General features: G+C 37.5%; 1 protein-coding gene across 1 annotated transcript in view; it reads right to left on the bottom strand.

Moving 5' to 3' along the window:
* Positions 1-14348, bottom strand: part of LOC139750477 (zinc transporter 6-like) — a 46623-nt gene that overhangs the window by 24120 nt on the left and 8155 nt on the right. The window contains exons 2-4 of the mRNA XM_071665277.1: positions 12755-12807; positions 5758-5935; positions 3375-3417 (exon numbers count right to left, since the gene is read on the bottom strand). Of these exons, the coding sequence (XP_071521378.1) occupies positions 3375-3417; positions 5758-5935; positions 12755-12807 (274 nt within the window). The remainder of the gene's footprint in view (positions 1-3374; positions 3418-5757; positions 5936-12754; positions 12808-14348) is intronic.

Below are 14348 nucleotides of genomic sequence, written 5' to 3'. Positions count from 1 at the left end.
TGTTCATCCAAGGGCCTTTAAAGGGGTCAATTTCTGCTTTCTGGCATTTTCTGTGGTCTGGTAATGGCCAGGTCCCAAGGCTGCCAGATTAAAGAGGTACAACCTGTATGTACTGACTGTGCTTAGTGAGTCATCTTACAGTACCTAAAAGAGCCTTGAGTTGAAAAAAAAATCCAGTATACAGTAGCTGTGGATGTTTAGAATGAGAGGTAATGGGTTATCATCTGGTATCTGGTGATCAGGATTCATAATCTCTTAGGCCTCTTGGATTTGGAATATGGTGAGTGCAATCCGTGTCCATGTAAGCACTCCTACTCATTACTTCATTATGCATAAAGTCACTCTATGAGGCTACTTCCAAGGTGTATTTCATTTACTGGTTTGAATGTTTTCAATTAATTTTTAGTATAAAGCTGGTTCAAAGGCTTTCTGTGTATAACAGTAAGTCAAGCTCACCATTCTACACTGTTCTTAATTAGTTTTTATTGTACATGTCTTGTCAGAACAGTCAGCTTCTGGAGGGGACACTGACTGATGCTGGTAATAAAATACATGCTCTATCTTCCACGTCTGGCACACCATAGGACTTCATTATAAGCAACTTGCTAAGTGTTATCATCTTTCTGTGCATATGGGGTTGGAGTTTTACACTCAGAAACACCCAAAACTTATTCCTCTTTTGTTCCTAGGGGAAATCAGACTTTTGAATTGATACAAAGAGGTGTGAAGCTTCTCACACATAAGCCCAAGTTACCACATAATGTTCAGGCTCTGGATGACCATGAGGATGAGGAATACATACCGAAACCAGTTAGAGACTTCATTGTCTAAGGTCAGCTACATAAATTATGCACTAATAATCTTTCCTGACATAAGCAATATTGTTTATCAGGTGCCAAAGTATGAGTAAATGACATGGCTGATGTGGTAGACGATATCTTTTCACTATGCTACTGAGAACAGACTCTTTATCTATCATGTTGGTGCCAAGGATAAACAAGCAAGAACAGAGGAGCTCATGAAGAAGCATCACCAGCTGAGTCATTGGTTTAAGATTTGCATTTCAGGAGTACTTCTACGGTTTACCATGGGACCATCTCCCTTGTTAACATATTCAGTTCTCATAATCATACTTCTAATCTTTGACTAAAAGGAAAGAAATCTAAAACCAAGTGGCAGCTTTTTCACATGAAGCCCAATGTGTTTGTGATGCATAGTGGAAAACTTATGTGTTTTGGTAGATTACTCAATGAATCTGCTGATTCATTTCGGTTTAAAAATGCAGCCTAAGTGCAGCAAGCCCTTTTCCTTCTTTAACTAATCTTCTGAGAACATTCATCAATAGTTGTTTGACTGCCTATGACAATTTCTACTCTTTCATAAGTTTCTCATGCACACTAAATGCACTGTCAGTACAGAATCAAGGCTGCAGTTTCCTAACTGTACAGCTGATTCACTAATACCAAACCCCTAAGTGTGCAAGTGAAGATGGGTAGCTGCACTGTTTTTTTCGGTCTGTTCATGAACAAAGTGAATGCCATCCACTGCAAGGCATGCTAAGAAGTCTGGCTGGCCTGCTCTTCAGTCACCATGTGTTTCTTGATGACAATAAAATAATAAAATTCAGGGACTGAAGCACATCAACTATCATAAAAAAATGAAAGAACTTGAAAGATCTATCATCTATGATTCACTCCTGGGTTGGATCAGGTATATTCAGTAAATCACTCAAACACATCTCAAATAAACACATCTTGCATACTGCAGTGAAAGATGAACTTATAAACTTATAACAAAATGCACTTTCTTATTTTTTCTTCAGATACAAGTCACCACAAGAAGCTCCTTAACAATGCTAGGCCTTAAATGAAACATAAATAAAGGAAAAATGGAGAATCTAACACCTGCTATGGTAGGAAACTTATACATTTACAAGGGGGAAAGGCAAAGATGTTGGGAAAGACAACTGTTATGAAGACTTTTCTACTTATCATCAGTTCATATTCACCAAAAAATATAATACTATAGAAATAAGTGAATGATGGTCCTCACAACCTCCAGGCACAAAAATTTATAAACAGACACCTTTAATTATGTGCATAACCATCTTAATCTAAAACAGTAAGCTATCTTAAAATATTATTATTTTTTTTTTATTATACTTTGTCGCTGTCTCCCGCGTTTGCGAGGTAGCGCAAGGAAACAGACGAAAGAAATGGCCCAACCCCCCCCCATATACATGTATATACATACGTCCACACACGCAAATATACATACCTACACAGCTTTCCATGGTTTACCCCAGACGCTTCACATGCCCTGCTTCAATCACTGACAGCACGTCAACCCCGGTATACCACATCGCTCTAATTCACTCTATTCCTTGCCCTCCTTTCACCCTCCTGCATGTTCAGGCCCCGATCACACAAAATCTTTTTCACTCCATCTTTCCACCTCCAATTTGGTCTCCCTCTTCTCCTTGTTCCCTCCACCTCCGACACATATATCCTCTTGGTCAATCTTTCCTCACTCATCCTCTCCATGTGCCCAAACCACTTCAAAACACCCTCTTCTGCTCTCTCAACCACGCTCTTTTTATTTCCACACATCTCTCTTACCCTTACGTTACTCACTCGATCAAACCACCTCACACCACACATTGTCCTCAAACATCTCATTTCCAGCACATCCATCCTCCTGCACACAACTCTATCCATAGCCCACGCCTCGCAACCATACAACATTGTTGGAACCACTATTCCTTCAAACATACCCATTTTTGCTTTCCGAGATATTGTTCTCGACTTCCACACATTCTTCAAGGCCCCCAGGATTTTCGCCCCCTCCCCCACCCTATGATCCACTTCTGCTTCCATGGTTCCATCCGCTGCCAGATCCACTCCCAGATATCTAAAACACTTCACTTCCTCCAGTTTTTCTCCATTCAAACTCACCTCCCAATTGACTTGACCCTCAACCCTACTGTACCTAATAACCTTGCTCTTATTCACATTTACTCTTAACTTTCTTCTTCCACACACTTTTCCAAACTCAGTCACCAGCTTCTGCAGTTTCTCACATGAATCAGCCACCAGCGCTGTATCATCAGCAAACAACAACTTAAAATATACTGGCTTTAAATATGAAAAGACTGGATAAACTTGACAACCTCTTCCCCTCCATGTTATCCATGTTATTTCATCCACTTTAGGCCATTAAGAGCAACATATACCACTTTCTTCATTTTCTACACAGAATCTAAACGAGTAACAGTATTCATAACTGAATGTTCATCAACAGTAATGTCTAAATTTCTTACCTTTATTCTTCAACCATCTACTGTATGCTGGACATGAGAGAAAAAACTCACTTACCTCAGAAGACTGAACCATGAGAGGTATGTATATGCCATGAGTGCTGTAAGAGGGTAAAAATACCATATTAATTATATATGTAGAGCTTATTAGACAAAATTAGTTCCAAGTTCATCAAACAACTATTGTGTTAACTGATGAACCTAATTTAGACAAAACTGGTTCCAAGTTCACCAAACAACATTTGTTTTACTTGATGAACCTAACTCTTTTGAGCAAAGGATTCTATAATGGTTATTCAACACACAAAAGCTTGCATGAAAATATTAATATTTTCCTCAACTTTTGACCAAACCCTATGAGTATGTGAAAGAACATCTGCACACATGGTTCAAAACAGTTTTACCCATAAAAGGAAGAGATTCCATGAGAAACTAACTCTTCCCCTATTATAAAATACATGATGCCATCAGATGCTTGTTCACAGTAACCTGCAAAGGCCCGTGACACCACAGGATGAAGGTTACATGATATGACATGCTGAGCTGCCACCATTCAATTCACTTGCTTGAATGGCTCAGACCAGAAATGTTGGATGGTGTCTCCACCTTGATTCCTGCTTTTCGCTAAGCATAACCAATATCCTTTTCATTTATTCATGGCTTGCAAGACAAATCATGGGCATTTTGATTTTCCTTTTTAAAGGAAAGCCATGGTTAGTGGCACTGCTAGTGTCAGCCATTAGCAGTAGCATTACCTGCCACATTATGAAAGAGACAAGCCCCCCCTTTTTGGGGGGATGGCAGTAACCTTAATCAGATATGATCATTTTCTTTTCTAATTTGGCATGATTCTTATCAATAAATATGTCAACAAAAATAAGAAATATGACAAAAGAAGCATCCATAATATTTGGCTGAGGAAAGTCTGGACCATTAGTCTAAACATAAGGATACATAACTTCCTCAAGTGATGATTCATGCTGCCTCTCAATGGCATAATTATCTAGAGTTTGCAAGCAAAGACACTGCCATTCAGATAAAGCACAGCTTCAAAGTCTTGTACCAAGTTACATTCAGCCTAATTAACTAGACATGTATAGTTAGCTTGGCATGGCCCTTTCTGAAGACTGGCAACTTATAACACTCTCATCACAAGACTGGCAGCAAATTCGTTATAGATCTTTGTAGTAATGCTGTGTCCATTTCCCTCCTTGTCTTAGAACAGATTTTTGTAGTACTGAGTCCATTTCCTTCCTTGTCTTACAACAGAGTCCACTTACCTCCTTGTCTTAATACAGAATCCATATCTTCCTTTGTCTTAAAGACTATTTCATTTCTTATCTCAGTACAGAGTCCATCTCTTAAAAACAGGATTCTTCCCAAAGTAGTCCATCCAGTAATCATTAGATTAGAAGCTCACTTAGTTAGATTTGGTTGGTGTCTTGAAGAGGTTACTTCAACTTTTACCAGGGAGCATTAGTTTATTTTCACTTAGCATGGTTGTTGCATTCTTGGAAATTTGTCATGTCTTATGAAGTCATGTATTTTTAAGTTAGGACCATGGGGTGTCGTGTTATTAAGGTTTTGGATTTTTCTTTATAAATTCAAAAAGACCTTTCTTGCTCCCCATACAATTTTTTCATACTATTCACCATTTCCTGCATTAGCAAGGTAGTGTTAAGAACAGAGGACTGAGCCTTTCAGGGAATATCCTCACTTGGCCCACTTCTCTGTTTCTTCTTTTGGAAAATTAAAAACAATTTATATCGTATTATTTCAAGACTAAAAATGGATAATACCGTATAATCTATACGATGCTACCCATCATTTCAGGACTAAGAAAAGAGATAACACTGTTTATACAATAATACTACTTTTATAAAAATAAATGATACAAAAATAAATCCCCCCCAAAAATATTGTAATCTTCCTCTACCATACAACTACTCTGCACTCAACATCCATCCCCCATCCCAATCATATCCATACTTGTTAAACAAAAGATCTCATTATCTAATGAAAATCTTAGTTTTACAAGAGTACTTCTCACATATGATTTACCATACTCTTCCAGTTTAAAGGATCTTGTATGAGGTACTTCATTCAACCAACTTTTGTAAACTAAAATGCGGCATATCAACTGTGATAAGTACAATTAATCTAACCTAACCTTACCAAAAGATTTTCACATTACCCCAAAACATGAAATTTAAATGAAAAGGATTTGGAACACTGATCTTAGAAGTTATTCTGTAAAAAAGCCAAGTATGATATCGATATCAATAGGAAACACCAAGAAAATAATGTCTTCCTCAGTAAGAGACAAAATACCCAGGTAAAATAACATCATAACTGAAATTCTAATCTAGCTCAATAATATCAACTACAACAGGTAATCACAACTAATTCATATGAACTTATATCATTCACGTGTGACATACCCATGCTGTGTGTAGTGTGACACCAAGACAGGAGGAGGAAAGTAGCCATAAGGTTGACAGTTACAAGAGCAAGTGTTTGTTGGGCCTTTTGTTGATGAAACAGCCATGTTACTTCTTTAATAAAGGACTGCAATGATGAAAGAGTGCCTGTCCCCTCCTTGAATGGCCGAATGAAGTACTGTAAAGAGAATGCATCATTAAGGTCATGATCAAATTTGTAAACATTTTAAGATTGTAATAAATCTATTGATATCTCTAACTAGTCCTTGACCAAAAGTATTTCCAACAACCTTTGCAATTCAACCTTATCTCTTTTTTTCTATCCAGATCAATCTATAGTAAACTCTCCAACTAATAAAGCTACTCCCTGATATCTTATATTCCTCTGACTCTACTTTGGATGATTCCTCTTCTAGTCCTCAATCATACCTCCTCCTACTGAATTTATGTCCTTCCACACTTTCTTGAGCAAGATCGACTGGGGACATGGTATACGGAACTGACATCATATTTCCTTGTAATAAATATGACAGCTACAGAACAAACATGATAGCTAGAGAATGGATGTGAGCAAATGTAGCCTTTCTTCTCTGTTTCTTGAGCTATCTTGCAAACAAGTGAAATGGCAATCAAGTATGAACAAACATGGTTTATCAAATTTAAGCAGCCATTTGGCTGAAAATACACAGTTTAGCTATTTCATATATTACAAAACTGGGAGGTTTAATAGTAACTATGGGTTTGTTTTCAGTTTACTGCCAAACTGCCATGTGAGCTACTGGTGTTGGTCAGAGAGGATGGACAGGTTCAGCAAGATGAAGGCCTCTTGGTTGGTGGTGTAAGATAGACCCAAGATCATTCTGCATGCTCTTTGGTGCACTCTTTCCAGCTAGTCCCTCTGTGTAGCTGTAAGGGAAGACGACCAGGATATCTATCTATATCTCTGATGCCCGTTCCCTCCAGGAAGTCCCATCATAGGGTGGCCATGGCAAGAGAGTTTCCACTTATCTCTATCCCTATATGCTTCCCTCACATACATCATTCCTAACATTCTTCCACCATTTCTCTCCCTCTGGTATTCCTCTACCCTATTTGTCCATGTCACAGGTGGTCTTCCTCCCACACCAAAGCCTTATAAACTCCCAGTCTTGCATTCTCTCTACATGCCCAAACCACCTCAAAGTATTAAGTTTCACCCATTCTACCACTCCACAATTCATTCCCCTTGTATTCCCTGCCAAATCGCATCTCTCACACAGAACACATTTTCTTTCCTAAATGAGTACTGTGCAACATCATGTGATATGAAAGCAGCATCCTGGTTAAATTCAGCAGTGCCAAAATGCAATTTCTTTTTCTACTTTGGTTTATTTCTAATCTCACTCATTTCCAACTATGCAATTTCAAAATTTCCTAATTCAACCTTGCAATACCATAAATATCCAGGGAATAAACATATCCTTCATTCTATTTTGGAATAAGTGTGTTGCAATTACTTTTCTTACTGAATAGCTATTCAATAACTACAAATGGGTGGCTCTTCTTCCACTATAATCTTAACCAAAAAGAAATCAAAAGCCTTCTGCCTTAAAAAGTTTCCTTCTATTCCCTTCCTTCAACCATCCCTTTCTATCTACTGTGATGCTGCTTTCCTCTCTCTTGTACAGGCACTATTTTGGCTAATGGTCTTGTGAGATGTCTGCCTGTGTCCCAGCTCCCTCTAGTGACCCATAGCAAGCATCAGTCTGTCCCTCCCCATAGTTTCTGTAGGGACAAGCCAAAGGAAGAATGACTGCAATGCCACCTCCCTTCTGCCTTGTACAATACAGAAATGCTATGGAATTATCTTTTGTCTTTTCCTTTCCCAATAATATTTCCATCTTTATGGGTTGGGTTTATGAATACTTGTGGAGCTCAAATCAATCCTTCCTGCATTCTTTTATCTTACATCTATGATCTTACCTTTTGTCTGACATAGCCAAGATATGGAAATGATTTTGCCCATAACACCTTTTTTTTTTTGGTGATGGGTGACCAAGTGGCCAAAGCACAGCACATTTTCTTATATATAGGCAAAATGTAAATAATAATCACTGAGCTGTACTGAAATACTATTACCAGGAGAAGGCACCCAGAATATAGACATGATAATCAAGTAATATACTTACAACCTTTCACTATTAGTGTGTCTGTCTGTCTTTAAATTAATGAATGATCTTCAACTAAAATCAGTGTATGATCCCAATACCCAACCAATGGGTACATGCCACCTTGATTTTGACTTAATGAACCTAACTCAACAGAGCTCATACATAAAACTTACTTCATGAAACCTCATTCCAGTCCAAAAATCAGGATACAGAGGCAAAGAAACCCATCTACAAAACGACAAATGGACTAATGGCAACTTTTCTTATACTTCTTCAAATCTCTACAGTTGGAAATACAATTCTAATACTGTACTCCTAAAAAAGAAAAAAATAATTCAATAAAGCAAATTATTGGGATGGTTTACAGTTTGCTCATTAGTGCAAATCACAAAGCCAAACTAAACAGGGGTCACAAGGTACATGTAACCATTTCCACAATCAAAATGACCTCTTTCTTGATAAGAAGTTGCAACCTAGGTTTTCATGGTTACTTTTGTGGATGAAAAGCTGACATAAAAGACTGATTCTGTTTTAACCATCTCTTTGCTGACCCTATGCCCCTTTCAATGTTCTCTTTCCATACAGTCCAAAAAGCACTCACCACTCTGGACACAAGTAAGGTATATGGACTGGATGGCACACTTTTCCATGTTCAAAAGGAATGTGCCTTTAGGCTTCCACGTCTGTCTGCTTGTCTGATGTGATTCTGCCTAAAATACAAAAGTTTTCCTTTGTCTTGGGATCAAATACTGGTAAAGCATATCCTAAAGAAGGGTGACTACTCTAATCTTTTCAACTATCATCCTATTGTTTAACTTCTACTGTCTTCAAAGTCTTTGAATTTCTATACTGTCATTTCCTTCACCATCATGAACCTCAAGCTCTTCTCTCTGATCCTTTATATGATTTCCAAAAAAAGCAAGATCTACAAGATATAATTTTTTTATATGATGACACAGGTCATCCCTCATGAAGAATTTTGGAAAAGTCTGTGTTAAGGATCCTGATATTTCAAAGTATTTGAATTTCTAAACTGTCATTTCCTTCAGCATCATGAATCTCATGCTCTTCTCTCTGATCATTAATAATTTCTATAAAGCAAGACCTACAGGATATCTTTTTCTACATGATGACTCAGGTCATCTCCAATGAAGAATTTTGGGGATTCTGCGTCATGGACCTCGATACTTCCAAAGCTTCTGTGAGGGCCTGGCACGGCTTTGATCTCCATATTCCCATCTAAAAAATGTTCTTTCTTTTTCTATCAAAAGCAATGAACCTTAAGGTCATGTCACCTTTTAAAACCTTCCTGCATTCCATGCACAACATTCTCTTCAACAACTTAATCAGCTCATACACTGTTGACTCAGTTTGGCATTCTTCCACTTATCTTAAATCTGCTAATTCTCTTGCTCAACTGATATCATATCTCATCCCAACAATTTCAGTATCAGATGCACAGGGAAGTTTATTTATTTCTTTATGGAAAAGGCTCCAATCAAAAACAGAAGTCCTTAGTGAGGCAAGGCCTTGAATGAAACAATAAAGAGCAAAAGAAACAGAAATAAAAAGGGAGATGAAAAGCCTGCCTTTTAAAAAGAAACAAATACCAGTCATTATGAGAGACAAGGAGTGGTGAATAATCAAACAATCTAACTGTAGGGTAAATAACACTTCATAATGGTTCTCTTTGAGCTGCTAATGGCTATACAGTAACATGGTAACCTAAAGGTTGAGGCATGCATGCTGCCAACTCAGAAGCCACAATAATGTCCAATGAGCAGAGAAAGAGAATCAACTGTGTCATGCTGGGAGAGTATGGCAAGTTTTGAAGCTAGATTGGGGGTGCTCACATAGTGTTTGGATTGCTGTAGACTTAATCCCTTCAAGTATGTATGCAGAGTTATACTTGCCTAAAATATAACAGCAGTACTCCATACAAAGATGGATTATTCATATACATAACTGGAGTTGCTGCCTAAAACTAGAAAACTTTTTTAGCATATGAACAAGATTCCCAGATTCTTTACAGGCAGACTCAGCTAATTGTGTACGACAATGTTTTCAAGATTACATTTTACAGTGACATCATTGAATCTAACGCACTACAAAGGAGTCCCTCTTAAACCTTTTCCTACATGACCTTCCTTTCACCCTGAAAAATCAAATGGTAAATATTCACTTATAAGCAGACAACCTTAAAATTACATTACAGCAACCTACCACTTCAAGAGAAACAATAATCACATTGCACTACATCACATAATTATGACACTGGCTTACTCAAAACAGAACATCTGGATCCCCATAGATCTCCATCATCAACCTCCTAGCATCTGACAGATATAAATCCAACTAGCACCATCACATTATCTAGAATGATCAACTGCTTCCATTACACATTGCACCAACCATACTAGGTATGACAGACAACAGAAATGACATTCATTCCCACTTCATAAGCATCAACAGAGAGGCCATGCATAATCAGTATACTCAACAAACAAATCATTTGCTTTAATCAAACCCCACCTGCTTGATTCCAATCCCTTCAAGAATAAACATTTAAAGAAAAAAGCTAAAAACCACACAAAACAAAGCACTCAGAATATTCTTCAGCAGCTTAATAATCACAACAATTCAATGCTACTACAATGAAACTGATGCACTCCCATCAAAGGTGTTATATCCAGCTACTACAATCATCCAAAAAGGAAAAGCTCATTCCAGCCAACCCTATGCACAGGTCCCCTCATCCCCAGCAAACATCACATTGAGAAACATCAAACAAATGTTGCCTACATCCAGTCTTGAATGCAATTCCAACATAAATACAGCCATGTGGAACTTAACTTCAGACTAATTCGAGTCACATTTTTTTGTCTGTCTTCTGGACACCATCCACCTCTTCAACATTACAAACATCAACTGAAAATGTCACAGGACCCCCTATTGCCCAACATGCAATTTCCACACTTAAGAAACTGAGCATCTACTCTAACTCCTCTGCACTTGCCCTAACAAGACCACACAAAATTCCACACTTCTTGACCTGTGGTCCTGGTTGGTGAGTGTAACTAACATCCTGAGTGTTGCAGGGGCCCTACAAATGGGGTTCTCACATAAGATATTAGGTAAGTAAGTAAGTACATAAATATATAAGTATATGAGTAAGTAAGAAGGCTAGCAGGAGAAATGCAGAATGATCAATGGAGACAGGTAAGTCAAGCTTTAAAAAAATACATAAGAAAAAAGTGAGCTCCAATAAGTTATGCATTTGCCAACCTTTTCTTATCTGCCCCTGAGTTTGTAAGAGTAGTTGTGATGCAAAGAATTATAAAATAAACATGAGTAGAGGGCACAGGTTTGAAAAAGGGAGGAAGGTAGAACTCAGTCATTAACACTCATGTGATCTGGGTTATTTACTGATAACACTGGAATGCTTTAATGAGGGGGTGACGGCAGAATCCTGAATAAATCTATCTACAGTTATGGAGCTGGGTTGATCAGAGATAAAGCAAGATGTATATTAACACTGCTAAAACCCAATTTCATCTTATATCTCATTAAAAATCCAGTTGTGAGTCTTCCATCTCCACTGATGGCTCTTTGGTTCCATTACTCAATGCAATAAACTTGCCTGATATCACCATACCATCTGATTGAGCTTAGAAACAAAACTTTGAATAAGAGCTAAGTCTGCCTCAAATTATTTGTGAGTCTTGTTGTTATGCCAAAAACATTTCTTATAATCAATTAATCAATTAATCTTGTTAAGCATACATTTAGCAGTATTCCTTGACGTACATTATCAAGCCTGCTTACTTTTTCTTTATTGGCGCTGAAAGCATCTTCACCTAATGGGCCATTGTCCTATTCTAACCTAACATCAATACTGATTTTCTTCTTCCTATGGAAAATATGTCTGGAAGTGTGGTGACTCTAGGTACAAAGCTACTTAAGAAACAGTGAAAAAGCATTTTTATTTACAGGGTTACTGTGACCCTGACCTATAACCTTTTGATCCCAAAATCAATAAGGGTCTCCCTCACCCCATGACTGGTGTACAAATGAAGTTTCAAGGATCTAGGTACAAAGCTACTCTTGTTACAGGGCAGATTGCATTTTTGTATTTGGTTTGGTTTGGCAGAAACTGGGGAAGGTATTGTTTGAAGATGACTCTCCATCCATCGTCCCTCTGTCATCCAGAGGTACATTTCAACATTCAGCTTAACCTTGGTCACATCTTCAAAACTATATCAAATACTCATGAAACTTTATACAACCATTTCTTAGCATCTTGAAAAATGAAAGACATAAGACCCATAAGTCTCCACTATATTTTGCTTGAGTTAAGCCACTTACAGAAAGGTTTAACCTTATGTATAACCTACCTCTTAACATTATGACACTTCAACTTTTGGCCATGAAACTCTCCAAGTACATTCATACAGCTCTTATTAAGGACTCAGATATTTGTGCTCTAAACCTCATTGAAACATACCTTAAGGTATAAAGAAATATACTCATTTCCACATGACTTCTAACTACTTCATGTTCCTATCTTTGACAAGAAAACTTGTAAACATATTTCTGATATATAAATCCTATAGAACTGTAACTTCTTCATTTTCCACAAGTTGAATCTACATTTCTATACATGTAATTCAAGTTCATCATATTACATACATGTGAAATTCTAGTTTAAGTCAGTTTCATATTAAAGTTCTGCAACTTACTAATTTTCCATGAGTTTAATCTACATTTCTAAACAGGCAATTCAAGTACATACATGTGAAATTCTAGTTTAAGTCAGTTTCATATCAAAGAATTCAAAGATAACTTACTCTTGGAGATTCTTCATTATCCAAATTAGCACCTCGTTGTCGTATTCCATTTCCTGTTGACAGGGGGAAGAGAATTCATCTCAATTAACAGAATATTCATATTTATTATTCTTTGTCGCTGTCTCCCACGTTAGCGAGGTAGTGTAAGGAAACAGACGAAAGAATGGCCCAACCCACCCACATACACATGTATATACATACACGTCCACACATGCACATATACATACCTATACATCTCAACCTATAAATATATATACACACACAGACATATACATATATACACATGTACATAATTCGTAATGTCTGCCCTTATTCATTCCCGTCGCCACCCAGCCACATAATGAAATACCAACCCCCTCTCCCGCATATGTGCGAGGTAGTGCTAGGAAAAGACGACAAAGGCCATATTCGTTCACACTCAGCTCTAGCTGTCATGTATAATGCACCGAAACCACAGTTCCCTTTCCACATTCAGGCCCCACAGAACTTTCCATGGCTTACCCCAGACGCTTCACATGCCCTGGTTCAATCCACTGACAGCACGTTGACCCCGGTATACCACATCATTCCAATTCACTCTATACCTTGCACGCCTTTCATAAAATATCATATAATAAACCAATTGACTAATCAATCAGTATTCCATATGCCTTGTCCTGATACATAAAAAGAGCAGTCAAGCAGATTCTCTCCATCACAAGCTACAAACTTCAACAGCTACCCCAAGGAATTATATATGTCATGACTGTATTCTCTCCCTCCGTCCTTCTACCTTCAAAACATGAAATTTTTCATCTGTTTACCAAATACCGGCAAGTAAGAAATATCTCAAATAGACAGCTTACTTGAGTAGGGAGGCTTGAACCTTTGATGAGCCATCAGTGTCAGAATAATTTCATTTTTAAGTCTTAATAGAATTAGTTATCACTCCAATGCTCTCATCAATGATGGGTAAACTAAAAGCTTTCACCTGAAATATTTCAATTGCAATACATTCATCTTTCAAGTTCGTTCATACAGTATACCTACTTTACAATGGCACATTAGTAAACCCATCAAATGAACTAACTAGAATATTTTGGGGGGTAATCTTTCAATATGACAGTAAAACTATGGGCTAATGAACAGACAGAAAACGGAAGTGTGTACTAATACTAAAAGAAGTGAATGATACAGCTCTAAGTGTCTTAAATGAGGTATCTAAATTCACTAGCAGAAGACAAATATCTAAGTATGAGTGCTCTAAGCAGCAGTTTCATGCAAATTGCATTAGAAAAAACTTATTGATCAAAACAAAAAGGCAAAATGTAACAACTACAACTGAACAACCATTTTAATATAGCACCACAATCAGCCCATGGTTAATAAGCTTTAAACTGTGCCCTTGACTTTCTGTAAGTTCACCCAATCACCTCTCTCAAGGACACCTGTTTGGTAATTCAATTCATATCCTTTTTTTCCTATGTAATTACCTTATCATAAAATACATACATGGCCTCTTAAACCTCTGTAAGCTGCTGTCATTCACCATCTCCTTGGTTAGTTCATTCCAACTATCCAACACACTTACACTTAAACAGTATTTCTAAACATC

Source organism: Panulirus ornatus, chromosome 1, assembly GCF_036320965.1.
Source record: "Panulirus ornatus isolate Po-2019 chromosome 1, ASM3632096v1, whole genome shotgun sequence".
Classification (NCBI taxonomy): domain Eukaryota; kingdom Metazoa; phylum Arthropoda; class Malacostraca; order Decapoda; family Palinuridae; genus Panulirus; species Panulirus ornatus.
The sequence above is the reverse complement of the archived record's forward strand: the minus strand, read 5'-3'. Positions and strand labels throughout refer to the sequence as shown.